We start from the raw sequence: 27,463 nt of genomic DNA on the forward strand, positions 1-27,463 counted from the left end.
CCAGTTTTTGAACTCCAAGAACTAGGGGGACCAAGGGGATGATCCTGGGCTTAACATACAGAGTTCATTCATTTAATAAACGGCTTCTGTTACACTCCCCTAATTATGATCTCTGTATGTTTCTTTTCCCTGACTTAGAGAAATGTAAAAATTACTATGTAGTCAAATCTATCAACGTTTCCCTTTACTGCTTCTCTTTTAGTTCATATGCATAAAAGACTTCACCCCAGCATCAGATACCAAATCACTTGGTACTTCCCTTGGCAGTCCAGTAGTTAAGACTCTGCGTTTCCACTGCAGGGGGCGTGCGTTCGATCCCTAGTCGGGGAACTAAGATCCCGCATGCCATGCAGTGCGGCCAAAAAAAAAAAAGAGTCCTCTCCAGATAACAAATCACTTACTATCTGGAAGTATAAGCCTTCAGAACTTGCAATGCAGAAGGAGAGGTGAATACAAACTAAGGTAAATATGGAAGGTAATGACTAACTGAAATTCAAATGAGTGGATCAAACTAGTGCTCAAGAAGTTCGAAGAGGAACGGAAAACAGGAGGAAGTGGTCGCATCTTGTGTGTGTGTGTGTGTGTGTGTACACGCATTGGGAGAGGAAGTGGGTAAAGGATGAAGATACCAAGCAAGAGGGTTAAAGCATCAGTAACAGCCTTTGGAGATTAGTTTAGAAAGGGAAATAAAGAGGTGGGTTTGAGAAGGATGCATGAGGCCAGCATGTAAGAGGCCTTGAAGGTGAAATTAAGATTTACTATCATATTTTACAAGTTTTGTATTTTATACCAATTTAACAGGTACTGACCCCCTTAGAAGTGGTGATTTAGAGAGGAGATAAAGGATACCTTCAAAGAAGAAATCTAGACAAAACAGAACAAACCGAGGTTATGGTACCCAGCAGACCCACACCCACAGAGCCCAGGGACGCACACTTCACCCCAAAAGAGACCGGTCTGCGCAGAAGGAACCCGAGTCAGTCACGTACTTACCTCCTTCTGCTTCTTAATGATGACAGAAAATTCCGTGTACGGGATCCGTGGATTTAGCTCACATCCCATCAAAGTGGCTCCTTCATAATCCTTGATGTAGCCAACATATTTGGTTTTAGGGATTTTAATTTCTTTGGAGAAACCCTGCAAAGTCAGTAACTTCATTTATACAGGGCTGTGCATCAAACATCCTCTCTGAGTGCTAACTATGTGCTAGGCCTGTCTTGGTGCCCAGCACACGTCCAAGCTCTCATCCTATTATCCTGGGGAGGATTAGCAGGAAACCCTTCCAAGAAGTTCAGAAACATCAAAAATCAACTGTGCAAACAGGAAGCAATTCAACATAAAAAATAAACCTAGTAAAACACAAATAATATTAAAAAGTCTTTAACAAAAGTGGCTATTAAGTAAAAATAAGGTTTAATTTTGCATTAAACTGCACAATTTCTCCCAAAGTGGAGAGGGGGGCCTCTAGGATGCTCCACAAATCAATAACTAACATTGATCTAAATTCTGAAAGCAAAATTTGTCCAAAAATATAAGAATAAGAACCTTGATGTTGAGGAAATGAAACAACTACTTGATAGGCAAAAAAATTCCAGACGGGCTTCCCTGGTGGCGCAGTGGTTAAGAACCTGCCTGCCAATGCAGGGGACACAGGTTCGAGCCCTGGTCCGGGAAGATCCCACATGCCACGGAGCAACTAAGCCCGTGCACCACAACTACTGAGCCTGCGCTCTAGAGCTCGTGAGCCACAACTACTGAGCCCACGTGACTAGAGCCCGTGCGCCACGATTACTAAGCCCGCATGCCTAGAGCCCGTGCTCCGCAACAAGGAAAGCCACCGCAATGAGAAGCCCGCGCACCGCAACGAAGAGTAGCCCCTGCTCCCCACAGCTAGAGAAGGCCCACGTGCAGCGACGAAGACCCAACGTAGCCAAAAATAAAATAAAATAAATAAATTTATTAAAAAACAGAAAAACTTCCAGACCATCACGACAGTGGTTGTTTCAGTGATATTAATGCTTTGCAGTATATTCATTTACATACTTCAAGCTGTAATAATATAGTTATACAGGGCATACAGTCATATAACGACTTTCTTTATGGTGCCTATTTCAAATTTTTGCAGAAAATTACTTGGACTTTAAATTTCCTGCCTCCTCTTTCAGCAAAAACTTATTTTCCAAGCAATTATTGACATCAGCCTCAAAGAGGACCACAGACAAGTCATTTAAGAAGCATGGCTGAGATTTCAGCTCTACAATGTCGTTACTGCCTAGGAAAGCTGACACTCAAGCCCCCAGTAAAACAAACCCACTGAGTTCTCTCTAGTGAGTTTTATTACGAAAGTCACAAAGGCATCCTAAAGAATGAGGAGAAAATAAATAGGAGGTTACTTATCTGACATCAGAGGAGTGAAAGCTTTCTAGTCATATAAGGACTTGTATTTTAAAAAGAGGTTAATAGATTTTATGTAATAAAATCTTTAAAATTCTGTACATTAAAAAAAAAATCCATATGCAATGTGGAAAAACAAATGACAAATGGGAGAAAAATCATAAAATAAAAGGTTACTATCTTTATACATATGAGTTCTCATAGATCAATATAAAAATAAATATTTTAATAGAAGAAGAGGCAAAATGCAATGAATTGGCAATTCAAAAAAAGAAGAAATACAAAGGGTCAATGAACAAGGAAAAACAAGTCAAACTTCACAATAATCAAATAAATGCAAACATGCACAATTTGTCACCTAGGAAAGGGGTAAAAAAATATTTTTTTTTCAATTATGAACTTGTTTCCTGAGCCCCCTTATACACTGCTGACAAGAGGAGAAATTATTTGGCAGGGCATGACAAAACCTTAAATACTTCTGGAAGTGCACATTCACACATGGACACTTACTTAAAAAAACACCTAAATGTCCCCCAAATGTGGTATTGGTTTAATAAATTATTCTCCATTTATACAACAAAATTTCAGAGAAGCATCAAAAATCACATTTGAAAAATCAGACTATATTAAGTTAAAAACGTAAGTGATTAAATTACATGCAATAATGAGCCAATTTTTGTATTTATATACAGACAAACACACACAGAGAAAAAATATTAGAAGGGTATCTGTCAAAACGTTAACAGTAAATTTCTCTGGGTGGTAGAATTACAAGCAATTTTTCTTTTTCTCTTTGTGCTTCACTTCATTTTCCAAAATTTCTACAGTAACTATACATTACTTTTGTCATCAGAAAAGTAAATGGAAAGTGTTTAGGAATTTAGAATTACAAAGCACTGTTAAAAAATATGCAGCAAAGTATAACCCTCAGAGTGCCGAGATGGAAACTTGTGACAGAAAGAACTAAGATGCAACCAAGCTCCCAGCCCCCTGTGTGCTGTTGCACCAGGACTGTCAGGAGCCCTTTGTAAACATTAGAATTTCCTCTCTGCTGTCATAAAGGAAGGTCTTCCAGAGACTGAATCTATTTGTCTCATTCATGGAGAACTCTAGTCCCCCAGCAATGGGAATTTCTCCTTAGCCTGGGGATAGCACATTTTAGAATGTCGGGATGTAACATTACACTTCACTTACAGATGACGTTCATTCATTCACTCAACAAACATTTATTCAGTACTTACAATGTGTTGGTCATACCCTCTAGTCCAGAGTGAAGCTTACTTCTGGCTTAAGGCTTGCAAAATAAATGGACGCCCCTCTTATAAGCAGAAAACAGTGGGGGGCGGAGGGTGGGTACTTATTTGCATGAAAGCTACCTGAGTGCGTATTAAGAAAAGGAATGACAGAACAGGGTTGCACGTGAAAAAACCCACCTGCTTCTTGAAATATCCAATTGCATATTCATCTGCATAGGTGAGAAAGTTCAGGATGTCATGTTTTATGTGATATTCCTTCAAATGGTTCATCAGGTGTGTTCCATAGCCCTGTGGGCAAGTCAGTATGCAGACAAATATATTAGGTTCTGGAGAAAAGAAAGTTCCATATTTTCACTGGGAAATACTGGCAAATTTAGGAGTATGTATTGCCAAGGTAACACCAACACCCTTCTTGCATTTCTGAACTTTGAAAATGAGCTGTAAAACCAAACAAATTCAAAATCCTTGAATGGAGATACAATCATCTTTTGAAAACACAAGTTTCTGGCTCTTCGAAAAGAACACACCAAGGCTACAAGCTGCTCATTCAGTCCTAGAGATTACACGCTGAATATTAATAAAGAGGTTTCTGGAATAAATACTGATTATGAATTTCTGCTTATGTTTAAAGTATTTGAGAACCTGAGATGAAAAGAGCAATGTAAATGAGAAGGGCTAATCTCTACTAGAATATTAACTAATCCAGGTGTTTCCTGCATACAACAAATCAGCAGTCCTTCCAAAGAACTGTATCATCACGTACATAGGGTTTTCAACCTGGTCTTATCAGACCTTTCCAAGCAAAGTCTGAGAAGCCCCGAACCTCTAAGTCAGCCAGAAGACATTAGGAAGTAACTAAAAATAGTGAACAATGTTAAATAAATTAATGATTGAAATATGAAAAAAAAAGTAAGTACCAGGTTTTTTGGTGATGTACAATGCTTAGAGAAAAATCTATAAAGGGATGGTTTTAGAATCTCATAAAAAGAAGATGAAAGTAAATCCAAGCATCCAGATACAAATATCTTCACATCAATATTTTAGAATTTGGTGACACGCTTTTCTGAAGAACTCAAACATGCTCATAGGTATGTTATCATGGAACTATAGGCCCACAGGGGAGAAGGATCTTGGGAAGTCATCCGGTCTGATTCTATCCCATGTGACACTAGAAGTCTCCTGCCATCTACCTTGGACAGGTGAGCTGCTAGAACCCCTCCAGTTTAGGGTGCTTGCTCAGTCCTTAGACCAATTAATTTTCAGCCACTGTTATGGTTGGGAAGTTCTTCCTATGTTCACCTGAGATCTGACCCCTCGTTCCTTCTACCTATTGACCTTAGTTCTACTCCTAGAATAACAAAGACTGGTCCCTGCTTTTAACAACTCTCCAAACCCTTGAAAATCATCCTCCCTCACCCATGCCCATTCCTACCTCCCAGGTCCCAAGCCAAGCTTCAGTTGTTCTTCATATGGCATGATCGGAAGACCCTTTCTCAATCTAGTCACACTTTTCAGGGTTTTCTCCTGTATAAGAGGGGTCTCCCACCCCTGGGCCGCGGACCGGCACCGATCCGGGCCTGTTAGGCACTGGGTCGCAGAGCAGGAGGTGAGCGGCGGGCGAGAAAGCGAAGCTTCATCTGCCGCTGCCCCATCGCTTCCCATCGCTCGCATTACCGCCTGAACATTCTCCCCACCCCTCCCACGGTCCGTGGAAAACTTGTCTTCCACGAAACTGGTCCCTGGTGCCAAAGAGGTTGGGGACCGCAGCTGTATAACAATACCCTTCTAAAGCATGGATCCCAAGACCAAGCATAATAATATTCAGGGGACAGTCGGTCCAGTACATAGGAGAAGAGTATTACCATCTCCCCATTGTGGAAATTATTCTTCCATGGATATTACCCATGGACATGTTAGCTTTTCCCAAACATATCACAACACTGACACATTGTGAGTTTGAATAAAACTCGGATAAAAGACAAATGAAATCTCTCTCTTCTTGAGAAGACAGTAAAATGGGGAAGATAGACATATAGAACTCATAATTACATATACAACTGGCTGTTCAATATGGTAGCCACTAGCCATGTGTAGCTTTTGAGTGATCAAAATGTGACAAGTCCAAATGAGACATACAGGTGTAACATACACCCAGGGGAAAAAACTCTCAGTAATGACTTTTAAACTTATTACATGTTGAAATGGCAGTATTTTGGACACATTAGGTTAAATAGAAAATTTCAAAATTAATTTCACCTGTTTCATTTTACTTTTTTTTTTAATACGACTATTGGAGATTTTTAAATTACACATGTGGCTTGCATTTGAGGCTCACAGATGTATTTTTATTGCACAGCACTGGTACAGAGTGAGGTATTTGTACCTATAATAGAGAAAAGGGCTATAAGATATTTAAGAGGGAGAAGGAAAAGAAGATGTGTAAGCTAAGCCTTAAAGAAGTTTTGTCAAGTGGTAAGAAGACAGATTGGAAATCTAAATGTAAGGAAAAATAAACCTACACAAAAGTATTATAAAAAGATACAGGAAAGTGGGTTTATAACCTAGGGATACAGAAAGGCTTCTTAAAGAAAATATAAAATGCGAAAGCATAAAGGACTGATTATTAAGTAGACTACTTCAAAGGTTAAAACTTCTTTTACAGATTTCATAAGCAATTTAAGATACCATAAACAAAATGACAAAATGGGACAGTATAGATATACAAGATATTATAAAACATTAACATCAAGAGTGCATAAATAATACCTTCGATGGGATCAATACAAAAAAAGATAAATCATCAAAGGAACAAGCAATAAATATAACCAAGAAATTAAAAAAAAAAAGATGTTTGATCCCAATAGTAATCAGAGCACTCCATCATGAGACGCAGTATTTCACTCAGCACTATGCAAATTTCTTTAAGGTTGACAGTACCCAGGGAAATGGTACTCTGCAGCACCACTGGTGAAAGTGTAAATTGGTAAACCCACTGAGAAGGGTGATCTGGAAATAATTTTTTAAATTGAGACTCTGGCCATAGTCATTCCTACAGCAATGCCACTTTTCAGCGTCTAGAAATCATTTCCAAACAGAGCACTGTTAGTGACAGAAAATAAACATGAATGTCTTCCATAGGGAACAGTTACATAAATTATGGTCCGTCTACATTAGGCAAATCCATATAAAAAGAATAAAGTAGTTCCATATTAGCACTGTACAATAGGCATTTCTGCAGTGATGGAGATAACCTTCATCTATGCTATCCAATATGGTAGCCATTAGTCACATGCAGCTACCAAGGACTTGAGTGACTAAGGAACTGAATTTTAAATTTTATTTAATTTTAATTGATCTAAATATAAATTTAAATAACCACGTTTATGTACTAAAGTTGAAAGATCCCTAAGATATAATGGAAAGGTTTTTTTTCAATTATGTAGAGTATGAATTCTAGTTATGTAAACAACAACACACCACACAGGTACATGTTCATGTACATAATATAGAGAAGCACCTAGAAGGATGCACACCAGGCTGACAATGGCTGGACGGCAGGGGGAAGGGGGGATGGGATTTTTGCTTTCTCTGAAAATGTATCTGTGCATGACCTATGTAATTAAATATTATTTTTAAAGAAAAGTGGGGGGGAAAAAACTGGAGAAAAGGGAAGGGTTGCCTACTGCATGTGCACAAGAATAGTAATATCTAGGAATCAGTAAGAAACGTGTCTTCTGATGAAACTCACTTTAACCTAGATGTGAGTTTAACCTAGATGTGGTTGATGGAAGAGAGTTAGGCTTTCACTGTATACACCATCTTGTAAGGAGCTAACAGAACTATACATTTTCTCCCCTTCACCCACAATCCAAAGATTTTACTCACGAAGAAGAATAATGGTTCTTTTGTAAATAGCTTCTCAAAACCTGCATAAGATATTCTTCATCAACAGCCACTAATCTGTCATTTCTCCAAAGAAATTTTCCAGATTCCAACTGCTTGTGAGTAGGGACTGTGCCTTTTAACGTGAATCCTCTCTGTGTATTTCCTTGGTTAAAGAGGCACTAACAGTGTTAAGCTATTATAGGCAAATGTTTAGATTTTTCACCCCAGAACTATTTCCCTCCTTTGTATGCCTTTATTTTCAACTATCACCAAAAGGATTCCTTTCCAAATCCACCCGGTAACTTCAGTGTTTATTTAAATACTTACTATGGTAAATAAGTATTAGCCATGTAACTTTAAAGTTGCATATAATGTCAAACCCAAGTAGTTCTTAGATAAGCTATTCTAAAACCAGGTGAGGAGCTTTAAGTAAATTCTCAAATGTTATCTTGCATGTGTTTTGAGCAAGATAAATTCATATACAAATCTTATTTAAAGCATTCACAGGAATTTGTATATAAGCTTAAGTCTCCAAAATGAAAGTATCATTTAGCCAAGATTTTTAATATCTCAAATCAAAATTGTAAACCTCCACTTATGAACTTTCTGTTTTCACAAATAAGTGCAACCAGAATTGACTTCCATCAGCTGCATCCATTCTATCCAGTTTTGAAAGATTAATCTTCATTTTCTAAAACTAGTTAAGTCACTTACAAAAGGTGGCTTTTCTTTTAGTTTTTCCTACTCAGTTTGTGATGTTTGGCCACCTTCCTTCAAGTCTTTAGAAAATTATATGGTTTGGGGAAAAAATATACACTGCCCTTCTGGGAAGTAATAAGACAAAGCATCCAATTCATATTAAACAGCTTTAGTTTCCCTCTGGTATCCTAAAAGTGTCCAAGGCAACCTTAACCAACCTTTCCAAACAAGCTGCTTGGTGTAGCTTTCTTTGCAAACAAAAATTAGGCAATCTTCTTCTGAAATTATAAACCAAGGACATATTTTCCAGCTCCTCTCCCTATGAAAAGCCAAACCAAATTTTTCTTTTAAGTAAGTTCCTAAATTCTGGACACTTATTGTTTCTCACTTTGGCTAGGGGGAAATAAACCTGTGATAAGCACAGCAACAGTACCATCTAAAGACATATAGTCAAAAGTCCTTGAAAAAGAGCCAGAGATCGGTTTCAGGTAAATGTGGGCCCTCACCTTCTCCAGTCAGAATGATGAATTTGATACTGATGAATTTTGTCTGCCCTTGGGTGTTGAGTGCTGTGAGTCAAAGACAAAAGCCCCATTTGTGCTTTGTGAGAGGAAACCACAGCAGCTGTAATTGGCACCGTGACCATTACACAGAGGAGAGCCGTTAATGAAGCCAAAAGCACCCATGGCCCTGGTTTCAGCCGGCAGGCAGCGCATGACTCCTTCCAGAGATCCATTTTTGGTTTCTGTAACTGGCATTGCTTCACTGTAGCTGAAGAAGGCAACAATGTCCTTAGGCCTGCACTCTCCAAGCCCAGCGAGCACCTGAAATGTGGCTAGTCCAAACTGACACAGGTGTGAGTGCGGAATACACTCTTGATTTCTGAGACTTAGTACAGATCAAAGAATGTAAAATGTCTCAATAATTCTTGGACGCTGAGTACCTGTCGCAATGACAACACTTTGGATATACTGAGTAAAATAAAGTATATTTTTTTAGAATTATTTTTGCCTATTTTCCTTTTTTTTTTTTAATGTAGCTACTAGAAAATTCAAAATCACATACATGGCTCACATTTGCACATTGCATGATATATCACTGGACAACGTTGCCTTAGACCTGCCAATAATTTTTCTCAGCAGCCATTAGATCCTGAGCTACTTATCTTTCCACCAACTGCCATATTTTTGCATGATTTTAGGGCTCCCAAAGTACCAAATGAATTATAGTCTGAAGACACATTTCTGGTTCCACTTTCACAAGAGCAGCAGAGGAGGACACAGCACAATCTAAATCTTTCTGACAATTGAGAATCTGATTTATTCCAGTCAGACTGCAATGCCAACCACGCTATCAATAAGACAGTCTGGTTCCTGGGGAGGAAGGGAGCCATGCCAAGGACAATCGGGAAGGCAAATCAGCCACACACGCATACACACACACACACACACACACACACTCCAAAAAGACTCACATTCCAAGCGTGCATGAATATTTCTGAAACTCAGTCATAAATTTATTCAAATATGTCATGACTTCCCCGACAGAATTTCTTTAGTCCTTGTCCCCCATTAGGCACAAGGTCGTAAGAAATCTTTCTGAGGTGTGAGCCACCTAAATCATCTCCCTAATCCACATCGCACCACACCCCTTCTGGTGGTGCAGTGTCCCCAGGGGTGTGTAGACATGTCTGCACGTGGAAATGATCAGTAACACTGAGACGTGTTTTCAAACATCTCTTCACTTGCTGTAAACTTTGCCTGAGTTGTACCAGGGGCTGTGTGGTGTCCCCAGACCCTGTGCCCAGGTCCAACAAAGCCCGGTAGAGCCTGACTGTGGATACAAGGAAGCGTGTACGCTACACACACACACACACACACACACACACACACACACACACACATCCACCCGCAGTGAGAAGGTACTCCTCAGAAAGTCCTGGGCTCCACTTGGAACCTTCTCTGGACCTGGAGATCCTGCCCAGCTCTGCGGCTTTCGTGAGAAGCACCACATTCTGCATTTCTTCTAAGACCTTGGGTCACTCTTACCTTGACTTGCTCATTTGAGGTTACAGCACAGAAAACAATCTCTGTGAATCCTTGGGATGGGAACATTCGGAAACAGATACCACCAATAACACGGCCGTCTTTAATTAAAGCAAGGGTTTTGTGTTTCCTGCAAGAATAAGATTAGGTCAAAGTTTTACTTCTCTTGGTTATACAAATATACTGTTTGGGGTGTCCCCTTCATGAACCAGCCAGGAAAAGCAGGGAGTTGTTTCTTCTTGATTTTTCCATGGACACCTGCTCTATCTGGCCACCATCTCGCCAGACCGTTCTTTACTGTGGACTTCTTAGAGCAAGCTTGCCTGCCTGAGATGGCACCAGAGCTTCCGTGAGGACAAAGGCCGGCCACCTAAGGAGGCTCTGAGGTTACAAATAAAGAACAGAGCATGTGGGGAGGTGCTGACTGGTGCTGGAACAGGGCCACCCCTGATGCCCACGGACCCACAGTGGGAGTCCAGAGGGAGAGCACAAAGGCAGGGACAAACATGGGATGTGTTTCTGAAGAGTTTAGTCTTACTCAAAAATAGCACGGAAACAATATGGAAAAGAAAACCAAATCCACAGGTACAATTTGCTGAAACCTGCATTCCAGAATCCTATCGGGCCTGCAGTCTAAAACGTCACTCTGAATAGTCACGTGCACGGATCACAATGCACGTAGGCTACTGGGTTCCATGTGTTAAAATACATTCAAGTAGGGAAGTTTACCTTTTTGTTTCTTGCCTTTTTTTTTTTTTTTTTTTTTAATGTAATGGATTGTCAAAGTTAACCTGTCTAATACCCCAATAATCTTCTCAGGGCTTACAGACCCTGGCAACAATGGTACCTAGTTAAGATACCAAAATCAAGAATATTCTGGGGGCTTCCCTGGTGGCGCAGTGGTTGAGAATCTGCCTGCTAATGCAGGGGACACGGGTTCGAGCCCTGGTCTGGGAAGATCCCACATGCCGCGGAGCAACTAGGCCCGTGTGCCACAACTACCGAGCCTGCGCGTCTGGAGCCTGTGCTCCGCAACAAGAGAGGCCACGACAGTGAGAGGCCCGCGCACCGCGATGAAGAGTGGCCCCCGCTTGCCACAACTAGAGAAAGCCCTCGCACAGAAACGAGACCCAACACAGCCAAAAATAAATAAATAAATAAATAAATAAATAAATAAATTTATTAAAAAAAAAAAAAAAGAATATTTTGACTATTGAAAAAGTGGGACACCTGCTTAGCGTTTATATATTCCTTCATTGCTATAATGAATGAAGCAGAGGATGGTCACCCGCAACTTAAAATATAAAGCCTCATTAACAAAAAATTGACGAACTGTTGCAAAATTAATCTTAATGCCTTTAGCCATGGCAACTATCGTGATGCCACTCTGCATCCACAGTGTGACGAGAGGCCGCAGGACTCGGTGGGTGACTACGGCTGACTTTCACTATCTGAGTAGCTCCTCTTTCATTTAAAAGGGAAAAGAGGGGACAGGTGATCCCTGGTGATCCAGCGGTTCAGACTCAGGGCTTCCACTGCAAGGGGCACAGGTTCAATCCCTGGTCGGGGAACGAAGATCGCATGTGCCATGTGGCATGGCCAAAAAATAAAAAAAAAAAAAGAAAGAAAGAAAGAAGAGGGGAAAAAGGGAGAAGGAACAGCAGAGCACAACTTACGGGTCAAAGACAAGCCGTGTGATGTACTCCTTTGGCATCCGGGGCAGCTGATGGGAAAACACATTCTGCAGCCCCACCAGCCAAATCAGTATCTTCTTGTTGGGCTTCTGGTTCAGGGAATTGCCCACTACGTGAAATTCAATCACACCCCTGCGCTCCTCCATCCTTGCCGCTTCGTCCCTGGCTGAGTGTGCTGACAGAAAATTGGTCTGGGACGCAGGAGACAGGAAAACATTACACAGAGCTCTTCTCTTAAGACAGGAGGGATAGGACGTAGCAATGCCTCTCTTCTGTGTTCTAATAAGACGCACATTTGTGGATTTTCAGGGTCCCAACCAACACACACAAGTTATGAAAACAAAATAGGTAGGTAGAGCATTTTGAGGGACCAGAGTATTCTACGTGTACACGGAGATTTGGTGTAGATCAGGAGCCACCGGACTTTCTGTAAAGGGCCAGGGAGCTCATATTTTAGATCTGCAAGTCATGAGGTCTCTGTGCCAACTCGCCAACACTGTTGTAGGGTGAAAGCTGCCGCAGACAACACATAAATGACTGGGGCAGCAGAATTCCAATAAAACTTTGCTTAAAAGGGGGGGAAGGCAGACTGGATCTGGCCTGAGGGCTATAGTTTGCCAGTCCCTGGTTTTTAGGAACTCCATCTGGCTGAGCATTACAGCACCCTCGGGATGACAGATCCCAGTACAGGCCCAATAGTGGCAGTCTTATTTATGCTGTCAGCACCTCTTCTTGGAAGATGGTTTTCTTTGCACAGGAGTCTCCGTTGACCACTCCCAACCACAGCTTGCAGCACAACCTTGTGCCAGCACTCAGTGGGGTGCAGGTCAGTGTTCAACCAACAGCTCCCCAAGGGAGAAAAGCCCGCTGGCGGCACGTGCTCATTTCACTGGTCTATGGCCGGTGCCCAGGTGCCCGGACGCCACTGTGGTCAGTTTCAAGCTACCAACGTATTTAACAACCAGCACACAAAATTCCTGAAAATGTAACAGTTGCCTTGCGCACACCAGTACAAGTCAACTCCAGGACACTACTAAATCCACCCAACACATCCTGAAATGTGTGACTACATCCACATTTTATAGCTGAAAAAAACTGAGCTAAACTAATCCGTGAAGTTACTAAATCCCTCAAAGACAAGTACACAAAAGGTACTACAGTCATAAGTCCCCAGGACTGGATCTCTAGAAGGAAATGGAAAGAACAATTTTATAAGAAGATCTCTCTCTTAACAACATTCTGGTTCTCTGACTTATCCTCACTACCATGAAATAAACCTCTAAGGAAACATGACAAATTAAAAATGGGTACTTTGATCTAGCAGAGCCATACTAAAAAAATTTTTAAAGATGTTTTGCAAAATAATCTCCGAGCCATTTCTTCATTTTCTGGAAGCTGTCAGAAACGTCTTAAACTGCTTTGCCCCTGGATAGGACACAATGAGACTGACGGCAGTACTTTTACCAGAATTGCTTTACTTGAATCTAATCATGGGTAAACAGACAAATCCAGGTAGAGGGACATTATGCAAAACCAGTGACCGGGACTCTGCAATAACAGTGCTGCCACAAAAGACCAAAAGAGGGCTGGGGAACTGTTCTAGAAAAAAGGAGACTAAAGAGGTGAAGAGGGGAAGTCCCTGGTGGTCCAGTGGTTAGGACTCCATGCTTCCACTGCCGGGGGCACAGGTTCAATCCCTGGTCAGGGAACTAAGATCCCGGAAGCCACACAGCGTGACCAAAAAAAAAAAAAAAAAAAGAGGTGAAGAGATAAGAACTAAATGCAGTTTATGCTCCCTGACTGATCCTCCAACAACAGCAGCAAATGTTATAATGGACAGAATTTGGATATACGGAAAATCTGGATATGGGCTGTATATTAGGCCAAGGGTCTAATATAACTTTGTCTAAGCAAACTTTTCTATAAAGGGCCAGGGGACAACTATCTTAGGCTTTGCAGTCAGACTTCCCCTATCTTAATAATTCAGATCTGCTCTTGTAGTGCAAGGCAGACACAGACAATACACTGCAATTAAACTTTATTTACAAAACCAGCAAGTGGGCTGGATTTGGCCCGCAGGCTGTAGACTTCCAACCCATACATTAGATTATACTGTAACCTAGCTAAATTTGCTGGAGGTGATAAGTGCATCGAGGTCATGTGAATGAACAGTCTCAGTCTTAGGAGACACATGCAAATATAGTTAGGGGTGAAGTGTTATGACATCTGTACTGAATTCTGAAATGGTTCCTAATGCTTCACGGGAGAGACAGCGAGACAGAGGGAACGTAAATGAGGCACGTTAACAACTGGTGAATCTAAATAAAGAGTCTCTGGATCTTTATCATGGAGTTTTTGGCAACATTTATGAGGGTTTAAATTTTTCAAGATAAAAAGTTGAAGGAGGAGAAATGCCTTCAACTGCGTGAGATTATGTTTCCCCGTGATGTGACAGTCATCAAGGGGAATCAGCTCTCCATCAGCTTTTCTTGCCTTTCCGACCCTGACCACCAGGCAAAATGCAAACCAGGGTAGCATGACATGCTCTCTCTCGGCAATACCATCCCCATTCCCAACAGCTGGAGTGGCCCGGAGAGCAGAAGGGGTCCACCAGCTGGCTGCCTAGGTTCACCCTGCTGACCTCTGGCCCGAGCATCGCTGCAGGGTCCGTGATGGTGGACATGACCTCGTGGATTAATTCCAGTGGAATATCGCCCATCACTCGGGGTTTCTTGGCCTCTTCCAAAACATGAGAGTCATTCATTTTCCTCTTTTCTCCTTGAGGATCAAAATAAAAGGGTAAACGATGGGTTATTTTAACCACAAAGCACATGCCAACTAATCCAACTTATTTTCTAATAACACTGACAGGTGTGGACGTCAACCCTCCGTGTATCGGGGGAGGAGCGCAGTGGAAGGTGGGAGAGAGAAGGGAGGAGGTCTCACAGTAACTGCCAACCGTTGATCTATTCTAAATAGTTTCTATTTTCCATGATAATTTTTTAACTTGACATATGAGTTATTAAGGCATGTGTCTCTTCACTTGCGTATTAAGGGGCGAGTCTGGTTATCTCTTAGTGGTCAGAGAACATGGTCCATATGATACCAAAGGTCAAAATTTTTCGAAACTTGCTTTATGGACTAAGACTTGACCAATTATTTGCAAATTAAGCGTCTTCTTGGAAAGAATGTGTATTTTTCCGATTTTGAGTGCTCTCTACACACGTTAGATTAATCTTGTTGATCGTGTTTGCAGGGCTTCTGTCCTGACGGTTTTGTCTGCTTGATCTATGAATGAATCAGAGATGTTTCTTCCAGACTTCAACTGTTGGTTGGTTTGAAGTGATTATTTCTCCTTGCAGTTCTGTTAATTCTCCCTCTTTCATATATGTTTGCATGTACGTATGTCTAGATATATGTGGTCGTATGCATGTCATGTATATATGTCTATATATTTGAAATATACTCATGAACTGTTTTATTTTCCTGGTGAATTTAATTTTTTCATCACCAAATGACCCTCACTATCTCTCACGATGCTTTTTTGCCTTAAAATGGTGCCTCAGAAAGTGAGCAGGGCCACTGGCCTCTGAAGTGGGTATACTCTCAATATGTCACATGCTGGGAAAGGCCGGGCAAAGGCAAGGAGAACTCTCTCCCACCTTCTTCCTTAGATTACATGGTGGCTTTCTATCCCTTCTACTATTATGTTTGGTTTTTCTTTCTTTCTTTTCTTTCTTTCTGTCACAATGCATTTATTTTTACAATTAAAACTTCTTTAATTTTTAGATGTTCAAATCTAATTTATTCCTCAGGTGCGAATCCCACTAAGCATGTTGCATATAGCATTCCCATCAACTTCAGCTAAAAAGGAGCAGAGCAATGGCAAGTATCTCGTCTATACAAGATGCTTCTCCAAATATTATATGTTACTTACTAAACAGTTTTGGTTGAGTTCTTGTTTTCATAACTTTTTACTTGGTGTGACTGGAGGTGAGTGAGAATATTTTCAGTCATTTGACCAAGAAGCCTTCAAATTCCACGATTCCCCAAGATTAGCATTGTGAACTATTTATTTTGGAGCTGAGGCTTATACCCAATATGCCCCAAACTTGATAGATTGCTAATAGTGATGTGATAAGAAAGCACCTTAGGCTGCATCCAAGCTCACTGGCAAAGAGTTTGCAGATTAATTAGTGATGTCTCCCTTGGAAGTGGGAGAGACAATGGTGGCACCAATGCTAAATGCTTAGTACTTCATACAAAATCCTCTTCTCTCCCCCTTTTATGTCATTTCTTTAATGTCACACTTTGGTCATGCCCAAGATTTGTCTGAGGTCAAGCCTGCGGACAGAAATGCAACCTTCAAAACATTCTGTAACTGTGAAATGCCTTTAGGATTAAGAGATGTTTTTGCCCACATGGCAGATTACATTCAAGGCCAAATTCTTTCCCCTCCTGTATCCACGCTCTGCTATGTGATTTTGCAGCTCTTCCTATAAAAGGAGTAGGGTACATTTCCCCACCCCTTTACTCTGAGTTTGACCATGTGACTAGCTTTAGATGACAAAATGAGGCAGGTGTGATGGGGTACCAGTTCCGAGTTTAGGCTTCAAGTAAGTGTATTTCTTCTTGCTTTCTGGTGCTTCTGCCACCATAATAAGGACATATTCTGCCCCAAGGGAAGGAGAAGAAACCCAATGGTCCTAGAAGGAGGATGAGAAATACGCAAGCCCCGCCTGAAGGAGACTAGCCGGGATTAGCCACCTCCCAGGCAACACACAGGATGAGTGAGCTATGATAATAAAAGATTACAGTTTTAAGACTCTGCACTTTGAGTGGGTTTGTTACACAGCAATAACTAACCAATACAGCTCAAAGTGAGTTCCAACCATTGAGATCCTGGACATGTACAATCTGTTCAAAGTCTACCTTTGGCACGCCTCAGATAATAGAGCTTCTAGGGCAAATCGCAGTCCTCTATGATGCCCTGGAAGAGCTTACCTGGGTTTGCCTCAAGCCCAGAAGCGCCTTTACAGGAAGGACTGTTGCTCCCTCCATTCTGCTGCTCAAGGGAAGCTGAGTTTGAATTGAAGGTAACTGTCCCGGCCACAGGAGGTGGATTGATAACTGCCCCCAGGAAAAGGAAAAGAAGGTATTAAATGACTTCTTTCTTAGGCAATAAGGAACCAAGTGCACATGACACCATCCCATTCCTGCCCATCACCCCAAAGAAGTCATCTTTAAAATAAAAACTATGGGGCCAATGTGGGCATGGTAAGAAAGACAGGGATGGATTATAACCCGCTGGATAGAATAAAGATATCCGAGTCCAAACTGATAAAATAATAAATGCATAAATAAATAAGTGGGGAGAAGGTGAAACTCTTCGTACAGGAGAATGCCAACAAATAAGAAAGGAATGATGGAAGTTGGCAGGGGCCGGGGGAAGCAGCCAGTATATAATAATTGATTCAGGGAAGAATCATCTGTACAGTCTAAACCTTGTGAATATATATTTTTTTATATTTATTTTTATTTATTTTTGGCCGCGCTGGGTCTTCGTTGCTGCGCGTGGGCTTTCTCTAGTTGTGGCAAGTGGGGGCTACTCTTCGTTGCGGTGCGCGGGCTTCTCATTGCGGTGGCTTCTCTTGTTGTGGAGCACGGGCTCTAGGTATGTGGGCTTCAGTAGTTGTGGCACGTGGGCTCAGTAGTTGTGGCTTGCGGGCTACAGAGCGCAGGCTCAGTAGTTGTGGCACACGGGCTTAGTTGCTCCGCGGCACGTGGGATCTTCCCAGACCAGGGCTTGAACCCGTGTCCCCTGCATTGGCAGGTGGATTCTTAACCACTGCACCACCAGGGAAGTCCCAATGAATATAATTTTGATAAAGACAGGATAGTCTCAAAGTATCTCCCCACAAAAGTACTTTTTTTTTTTATTACAAAAGGAGAAATGGTAATACTGCAGTGGAGAAACCTCATCAACCCCACCCTAAGCCAGTGATCAAACTGCACACCAGCAACAATGGGAGAGGCCAACGTTACGTGCCTCCCGATGTGACACAAAAATTGCTATAAACCACATCACTGAGATGAGGGGCAAAATGGAAAATAGCACATAGATTAGATAATAATATTGCATCAAGGTTAAAATCCCTTACTTTGATAACTATACTGCGGTTAAATAAGAAAACGTCCTTGCTCTTAGGAGATACCCACTAAGTCAGTAAAGGGGCATGACGTTTGTAACTTTCAAATAGTTTAGAAGACAAAAAACATACATATATGCACACATATATATGGAGCGAGACAGAGACAGAGAAACAGGAGAAAGGATGAAGCAAGTATGGCAAATGTTAACAATTTAACAAAGAACATACAGCACACAGGACTGCTTTGTCCTAGTCTCGTAACTTTTCTGTAAGTTCGAGAGTATTTCCAAACAAAACCTTTTTGTTTCGCCTTTTTTCAAGAAAGCCATCATAGGAAGCAGGACATTGTTTGCTAGTGTGTTGCTGATCTGTAGCTGATGAGGCGAGACTGATGAGGGACACGGGCATTCCCAGTGCAGACAGATGCCCAGAGAGCACGTTCATCTTGGTGTCAAGGCAGCCACAGTGTGGTCTACTACGGGGGACCTTCCCCGCAGCCAAGAGAGTGATGGACTAAGTAAACCGAGCCACGGAGAGACCTGGACCCATAGCACTCCTAACTGAACAGCAACTGGTATGTAAGGAATCAGAATACACTGATTTACAACGTTGTGTTAGTTTCAGGTGTACAGCAAAGTGAATCAGTTATACATCTACATATACCCACTCTTTTTTAGATCCTTTTCCCATATAGGTCATTACAATAAAAAATTTTTTGAAATAAAAATAAATAAAACACAGGTGAGGAAACCACACCTCCCCCAGAAAAAAAAAGAAAAAAACGGGGGAGCAGAATATACTAAAGCACCAGGCTGTATGGCTTTCCTCCCAGCAAACAAGCCTTCTGAATTTCTAAGTACACTGGAGCGATTCTACACAAAGGGGAAGGAAGCTCTGGTGATTCAGAAGACATCTGAGTACCTTGCAAAAGTTCAGAGCCATCATTATGAATGTCATTTATCACAGTTGCATAGATGTGCAGACATGCCAATTAAGTAGGTGATTACACTTGTCTTTTCCCCCAGAGAACACACTGCAATTACTGCAGAACAGGAGAAGACAGCCTGCTTCCGACGGCGGCAGGTAATCCTGACAGTCCAGCTGAACTGCGTGACAACCTGAGACACAGAGATGAATCTGAAATTCCCAGAGGGTCAGAGACGACCCGCCTTCTCCACCTTGTGTGATGACAGACAACACAATGGAAGTGGGACAGACTGGGACGCATCTTGAGCAGGTGAGGGTCAAGGGAAGTCTTCACCCAGAGAGGAATCCTCTCCAGAAGTCCCTCCAGAAAAGAACTAAGTTGACCCTGCCAAACAGCTCTGGTGTCTCCGGCCCATGTTCTTCACTCATTCCTTCCACATGTGCTTGCCTGCACATTTGCAAAGCACACTGGGGCCGTGCAGAGCAGCGGTTAGAGCTCTGGCTCTTAACGCAGTGCAAGAGACAGGAATTAGACCCAGTGTGAAGCTCAGTCCCATCACTCACGAGCTCTGCTTTTGGGCAACTGGTTGCTCCCCTCTGAGCTCTCATTTCTCATCCACATAAAGGGGATAATCACACCAACTTCTCATGGTTTGTGCTAAGGCTCAAAGACAGGAAGCAAACCTCAGGGCAAGCACTTACTGGAAGTATCAGCTATTCTGGTGGCAAAACTGGGTCTCTGACCATGCGGGAGTCACACTCACAGGAGACAGAGATGTACAGAGAAAAGGGGGCGAGGGTAGCATGAGGTGAGTGCTGTGTGACTCAGACTGCTGTACATCAGGTCACCTGAGGAGCTTTTAAAGTCTCCACGTCCAGGCCATGCCCTTGGCCAATTACATCACACCCTCTTGGGAGGGGCCTCAGAAATCAGTAGTATTTTTTTTCTTTTACTTAAAATAAATCATTTTGTTTTATTTATAGCTATTCTCAGTATCTAAACCAGTGCCATAAATACTGTAGAAAATCAGGAGATAATTGTGGGAAAGAAGGAAATTATTTTCAAACATACAGAGGCATCTACTGGCAAAAACTGATAGAAGCAATTCTTAACTATTTATTGAAATAAGAACCTCTATATGGCATATTTTACTGAGTCACTAAGAGCCAGGCTATAAATTTAGGTAGTTTCTAAACTTTTTAAAAAATTTTTCTAGATTTTTAATGTAAATTTTCTTTCCTTCCTTGAGAGCATCCCAAATTAATAAAGTTCTATAATTAATCATACCACAAATAAATAACACTATTCGAAATCAGTAGTATTTTAAATCACACGGGTGATGCCACGGTGCAGCCAAGTTAAAGAACCGGCGATAGGATATTATCAAGGTTCCACGAGCATTTGGAAGAAAGGAGATCCAGCCCTTACTAGAAGGCGTGGGGAGAATTAGGAAAGGGTTTGTGGGAGAGATGCCATTTGAAAGTTAGGTAAGATAAAGACAGAGACAAAGTGAACAACATGGGGACAGAGAGAGAAATACAGAACACATGCCCAGGTGCTACACAGAGCACGTCCAGGAAATGCTGACACTCTGGTCTGGAGTTCTGTCCATGCACAGAAGAGCCCCAGAGCGCTACAGGCTTTGAACCAGAGAAACATGAAATTATATTCTATGACCTAAGGAAAAAACAGCACAAAAGATGTTTCTGGTAACAAGAAGCCAAACAAAGATGGTTTGATCCAAACCAAAAAACCTCATTCCCTAAGTACACTGCTTGGAAGGATTTAATTATATGCATCCAAACTTGGGCTCTAGATGAAAAAAAAAAGTTTTAATCACCTTCTCAAATGCAGTATGCTGAGTGAAAGCAGCCAGAGTCAGAAAGCTATGATTCCACTCATATGGCATTCTAGAAAAGGCAAAACTACAGGAACAAAAAACAAATCAGTGGTCGCCGAGGCTGGGGGTTAGAGCACCGAATGGACTACAAAAGGGGTACAAGGGAATTTTCTGGGGTGATGCAGTTGTCCTATATTTTTTTTTTCTATATTCTGATGGCAGTGGTAGTTACACAACTAGCTATGTGTGTTTGCCAAAATTCACAGAACCACATACTAAAAAGGTTGCCTTTCACTGTACGTGTTCAATTTAAAAAATTGCAGGGTGGGGGAATGGCGAGAATAAAATTACCCTTTGCTGGAGGCAATACTTAAGAGCCCCCATGTTACACATTGAACTAGATCTACTAAAAACTCGACATCAAAATTCTGCATTCTATCTTTCCCCAAGGCCACAAACAAATTACTGCCTTGGCATCTCTTGACGAACTTCTCCAAATTTTCCGAGCATCCAAGGCAGAAATTCAGACCCTCTTTCTAGGGTCAGTGTGACTCCAGAAGTTACACATCCTCCTTCCTCACAAAATGCTTGCTGAGGCCACTGGCTGACCCCAGGCAATGCCGGCTGACGCCCTGACCCCACTTCACGTCCTGAGACTCACCATCCTACCATTATCCACGAGAGCAACTTGATGCCCAAACCAGACCCCACGGATTCAGAAACCAGACGGAGACATGATTCCTGGGCATATGTGGCCATTGACCGAGACTGTTAAGTGTCTTCAAAAAGAGCCAGCATTGACCGCAGACCTGAGCTGCCTGGGTTTAAACCTCCCGTACAGCTGTGAGGCGCGGGCTGAGCAAACTCCCGTAGCGGAAGCAGCAGCTGTTGTTATTTTAACTGTTTGGTTTGCACCTGCTCTCCTCACCAACAGAGATGTAGACGCAAGATTTGCCAGAGCTTTTACTTTTTTTTTGGCTGGTGCTAGTCTTCGATTCTTGATGAAAAACACAAATAAATGCAGAGTGAACTGCAACGAACACTTGCTGGTTGTTTTCTGATTTATGCAAAAAAAAAATTTTTTTTTTTTACCTGTTTGGATTCCTAGCTGGCTGGTTCTGGAAGAAGCTGAGAGAAAATCCTGATCCCAGATGGGAGAGTTTTGACTATAAACTTCTTCTTCTAACATGGACAGAAACCTAGGCACAAGAGTAAAGGCAAGCATGAGATCAAAACTAATGCATTACTAGAGGGACGAAAGCCCCAACCACCCACGGCAATCACATGAACACCAGCATCCTATCTTCAATTTAGAAATATGCTAGTCAATTATGACTCAAGTGATGATTTAGTTGGGCAGCCCTGGTATATTCGAATAACAGAATGCATTTCTACAGACGTATTCTCTTTGGGCTCTGCATAGATGGATACGAGCTAGACTACACAGAGCATTACATGAGTGGAAATGCATTCCACCCAGCCTCCCTCAGGGAATCTCGGAATCAGATTCCAGCCCTCCACGGATCGGTCACTGTCACTGTCATTTCCATCACAAAAGCCACTATAGTATTTATGGAATCCTTGCCATGTGCCTGCACTGTCCTAAGAACTTCTTTTTTTTTTTTAAATTAACCTTTATCGGAGTATAGTTGCTTTACAATGTTACGTTAGTTTCTACTGTACAGCAAAATGAATCAGCTATACATATACATCTATCCCCTCTTTTTTGGATTTCCTTCCCATTTAGGTCACCACAGTGCATTAAGTAGAGTTCCCTGTGCTACATAGTATGTTCTCATTAGTTACCTATTTTAGACATAGTATCAATAGTGTATACGTGTCAATCCCAATCTCCCAATTCCTCCCAGCAGCCCCCCTTTTCCCCCTTGGTATCCATACATTTGTTCTCTACTTCTGTGTCTCTATTTCTGCTTTGCAAATAAGATCATCTATACCATTTTTCTAGATTCCACATATATGCGTTAATATACAGTATTTGTTTTTCTCTTTCTGACTTACTTCACTCAGTATGACACTCTGTAGGTCCATCCATGACTCTACAAATGACCCAATTTCGTTCCTTTTTATGGCTGAGTAATATTCCATTGGATATATGTACCACATCTTCTTTATCTATCCCTCTGTTGATGGACATTTAATTTAGGTTGCTTCCATGTCTTGGCTATTGTAAATAGGGCTGCTATGAACATTGGGGTGCATGTGTCTTTTTAAATTATGGTTTTCTCTGGGTAAGAACTTCTTATTGAATCTTCACATCAACCCAATGAGTTATGTATTTTATTTTTATTTATCACACACATACATAGCTCTTACTATAGGATAGACACTGCTTTAAGTAGTTGGTGTATATTAACTCATTTGATCTTCCTAACAACCCTATGAGATAGGATCCATTATTGTACCCATTTTACAGATGGAAAAACTTAGGGCACAGAGAGGCTCAATAACTGGTACAAAGTCCCACAACGAGTAAATTGCATGGCCAAGATCAGAACGTGTGATTAATTACTATGTTATATTTCCTGTCGTGTTATAAACAAACAGATCTCAAGTTTTGGGGGCCCACAGAAATCACCCGAATACCTTGGTAGGAGTATAGATACCCAAAGCCCACCTACGCTTACTGAATCGGAGTCTGGGAGAATGGTCTGGGCAACTGATTTTTGATAAGTACCTTGGACAGTTCTTATGTGCCCCAAAATAGAAGAACTATGATTAAAATACCAACACAAATCTATACTTCTGGTACTGGAATGTCTTCCTGAAAGCCTCTTTTTAAGGCACATTAATTCTCATGGAGGGGTATAGAATAATGGCTAAGAGCTTGGGTTCTAAAATCCAATTACCAAGCTCACCACTTATTATTTGTGTGACTTTGGAACAAGTTCTTAACTTTCCTCTTCCTTGGTTCCACTTTTATAAAATGGAAATATCAACAGTAACTCCTGCAGAAGGTGGTAGTGAGGAGTAAGTACACTAATGTCATGCTTCAAATGGTGCTGACTCCTTAGGAAGTGCTCATTTATTCACTCAACAAACACTGAATGACCACCACATGCCAGGTGCTGGAGAACAGAGGGGGGACACAACCTCATCTTGCCCTCAAGAAGTTTACACTGCAATGATGTAATAAAGGTTAGCTACTATATACGTCTACTATCCTGTCTCTCAAATTTTGAAATCCAAAAGCCCTTAAAAAAAGTACTTTCCCTAATCCATTTGGCAACAAAACGTAGGTAAGACTACTTATAGTCTTTATAATTATAAGTGGATTTGCTTTGGGGGACCTGCCCCCACCCCTAAAGCTATGATAATGTACAGTCCATGTGTTATGTTACCTTTATAAAGATGTCAAGTTACCTTAAAACTTGAACTGAGAAACATACCAAGTATGGATAACTGATCAAGGACATACATTCACATCATCAGCAGCATCACAATTACTGAAAGTGCCACTAGTCTTCTCATTAATCAAATCCAGCAACACTTTAGAAGGTTTCGGGGTGGGAGAGGTTGGGTTTTTGGAAGTGAAGACAGGTGGGGAAAGGTCCTGAGGATCTTCTGACTTGCTACTCATACTCAGAAGATTTAAGAATAAGGTACCATTTGCGTGAACATCTACCTGCACTCAGTTGTGTAATTCATGGTTTACAGAAATGACATGAGTCGCCTTTTGCCAAGCAAGCCACCATTAACTTATGCTTTAAAACACTTTAGTATGCTTCTTATCTAACACAGAAAGACGGACAGCAACAGGAAGTAAAAATCCTTACTAAGATCACATTCTGACCTTGCTGACAAGAGGGAAGGTTCTTGATGCATTTCCCCCTTTTGCTAAGCAGACCCTGCCTTCACCTCACACAGCCCTCAAGATTTCCCCAACTGCCCTTTATCACAGAAGTAAATTTCCTTTCCTTTTCCAGGCTCCTTCTTTATCAGTAATTATATAATGGGAACACTTCACAAAGCCCTAAAGAGACTCACCAAAGAAGAATGCCATTAATAATTTAGGAAAATAATCATGTGTGTGTTATATAATATATATATACATATATTTAGTTATTTCAATAAAATAAAGAACAGGCTCATCTAATGCTACAAGAAAACACTTGTTTTATATACAGAGGATACAAAATTGTATGTAGAATAAAAGAACACAATAAATTGATTCTTTATCATAATCCACTATTGGTTGAGGCCTTGTCATGTTCTCATCTAGTTCTTTGAATATAGCATCTTTCAATATAATCTGATTATATTTATTGGATCTGCTTTAAAATCATTGCTAAATTTAACAGCTGGTCCCACTCGGAGACAGCTTCTTTAGACTGTTTCAATTTCCAAGTATAGGTATTACTTCCTTTTTTCTTTGTACCTCATATAATCTTTTGTTAAAAACTGTGCATTTTACAAAATATATCTTAGCAAATTTGGATTCTGATTCTTTTTCCCCTGAAGTTTGTTGTATTGTTGGGGATTTTGTTTTTATGAATAATTTACTTGGACTTAATCTGAGGAATTTCTCTCTCCTGGACTGTAGCTTTAGGCTAGCAGAACTCTATTTCCCCATTCATTTCTTACAGAGTTTGCTCTTTTTATTGAAATCTTCCCTGGGTGTTGGTATTTAGCATGTTGCTACCAATCAAGTCAGCTTCCTCAGCTTAAAACCGTGGTTTTCATGGGCATTCCCAATCCTGCTACCTCCACCACACCTGCTGCTCTGGGTTTTAGGGTGTTTGAAGGGGTTATGTCCATTCAAGAATGCCATAGATTTTTGCTGTTTTTGGCCCAAATTTCATCAGCTTTTTATGAGTAAATACTTCTCAACTTTTTTGAATTAATTTCCAGAAAACTAAAAAGATTGTTTTTGTATTTTGAGTTATTTGGGGGGACGGGAAGAAAGGTGTTTTCTCTTAGTATAGAATCATAGGTTCTATACATGGAGAAAATATTGAAATATCTAAAAGCACAAAAAGTATATCACAGTGGTAGGGTTATAGTGGTCTTTTGCTTCTTTGTTCCCTGTGAATCAAATTTTCATCAACATGTCCATTTATCACTTTTAGAATGAAATGTACATACTAAAGTTTTTAAAAACAACCGTGTAAATAGGTGGATGGGGGTGGCGTGGGGGAAAGGCACACGTTAAAGCCAAGCAGAAGAAAGGGCAACATATGAAGAGCAGGAAGATAAGGATGTAAGCTCTGAAGATGCATCTGAGAATCACGGCGATCTCACCAGGTGTGAGAAGCAGTCTGCAGCCCTCGCCTTGAGCTGGTGCCCAAGATCCAAATGGCACCTCCGGCTTCAATATGAGATTCTGCCGCCAAATCTGCCCGTATAAATCCCTAACAGCCTCAAATGTTGTCAGATTCAATGAAAAGGGATTAAAAGGAGAAGTGGGTGGTAGTTTTACCCTACCATTAGTAACAGAGATACAAAGAAAGCAACATTGATTTTTCAGCTGAACAGCATAAGCATGCCAGAACTATGGGCTGAACGAACAAAACACTATAATTAGCAAATATCTGTAAGAAGCAAAATGAGTTTGCTATGGGAAAAAAAAAATTGCTACTATGCAAGGTAATTAAAATTTCTCTTTAAGCACCACAAAAGGTGTGGGGGGGGGGGGAGGGAAGAGGGGTCCTCTTTGTCCCTTGGCTTAGAGACAGAATGACAACTATAATCTGAACACATGAAATGCTACTTATGTGGCAAATGTAATAGAGAAATAAGAAAACTGCTTTACTCTCTATGGAAAGAAGCTTAGAACAGTTAAAAGGCAGCCACTGAAATACATGAACTTGCCCAGAGTTCATTACCCATTGAGGGGCAACATTCAAACTGCAGTTTAAGTGCTTCTGAACCTTCCTCCCTGGAGGATACCAAAGGGTCCATGTCCTGCCTCAGTCTCGTGTGCTGGTTGCCTTCAGGAAATACTGAAAATCAGGTGGCTAGGACTTATGTGCAAATATTGGACGTTCAGCTAAAGCTCATTAGAATTATCCTCTACCTAACGTTTGAGATTCGTGTTAAACTGCAAAAAAAAAAAAAAAATTTGTTCAGTCCATTTTCATCAGAAAACCATTTTTTTTGTTGTTTTGGGCCTCACTTATTTTTAAAAATTAAATCATCTTTCCTGAGATACAAATTGGGTAAACCAGAAATAGTAACAATAATAAAAATCCAGTTTCTCAGGGCTTCCCTGGTGGCGCAGTGGTTGAGAGTCTGCCTGCCAATGCAGGGGACGCGGGTTCGAGCCCTGGTCTGGGAGGATCCCACATGCCGCGGAGCAACTCGGCCCGTGAGCCACAATTACTGAGCCTGCGCGTCTGGAGCCTGTGCTCGGCAACGGGAGGCCGCGATAGTGAGAGGCCCGCGCACCGCGATGAAGAGTGGCCCCCGCACCGCGATGAAGAGTGGCCCCCGCTTGCCACAACCAGAGAAAGCCCTCGCACAGAAACGAAGACCCAACACAGCCATACATACATACATACATACGTAAAAAGAATGTAAGCAGACAAGAATAGCATTAAAAAAAATTAAAAA

General features: G+C 41.3%; 1 protein-coding gene across 2 annotated transcripts in view; it reads right to left on the reverse strand.

Annotated features, from left to right (window-relative positions):
* Positions 1–27,463, reverse strand: part of KAT2B (lysine acetyltransferase 2B) — a 104,200-nt gene that overhangs the window by 11,598 nt on the left and 65,139 nt on the right. For both annotated transcript variants that reach the window (XM_036850349.1, XM_036850350.1), the window contains exons 7-13: positions 21,986–22,092; positions 16,978–17,103; positions 14,615–14,751; positions 11,956–12,164; positions 10,283–10,409; positions 3,828–3,938; positions 994–1,137 (exon numbers count right to left, since the gene is read on the reverse strand). In XM_036850349.1, coding sequence (XP_036706244.1) covers positions 994–1,137; positions 3,828–3,938; positions 10,283–10,409; positions 11,956–12,164; positions 14,615–14,751; positions 16,978–17,103; positions 21,986–22,092 — 961 coding nt within the window. The remainder of the gene's footprint in view (positions 1–993; positions 1,138–3,827; positions 3,939–10,282; positions 10,410–11,955; positions 12,165–14,614; positions 14,752–16,977; positions 17,104–21,985; positions 22,093–27,463) is intronic.

The sequence above is a fragment of the Balaenoptera musculus genome, chromosome 4, assembly GCF_009873245.2.
Source record: "Balaenoptera musculus isolate JJ_BM4_2016_0621 chromosome 4, mBalMus1.pri.v3, whole genome shotgun sequence".
Lineage (NCBI taxonomy): Eukaryota > Metazoa > Chordata > Mammalia > Artiodactyla > Balaenopteridae > Balaenoptera > Balaenoptera musculus.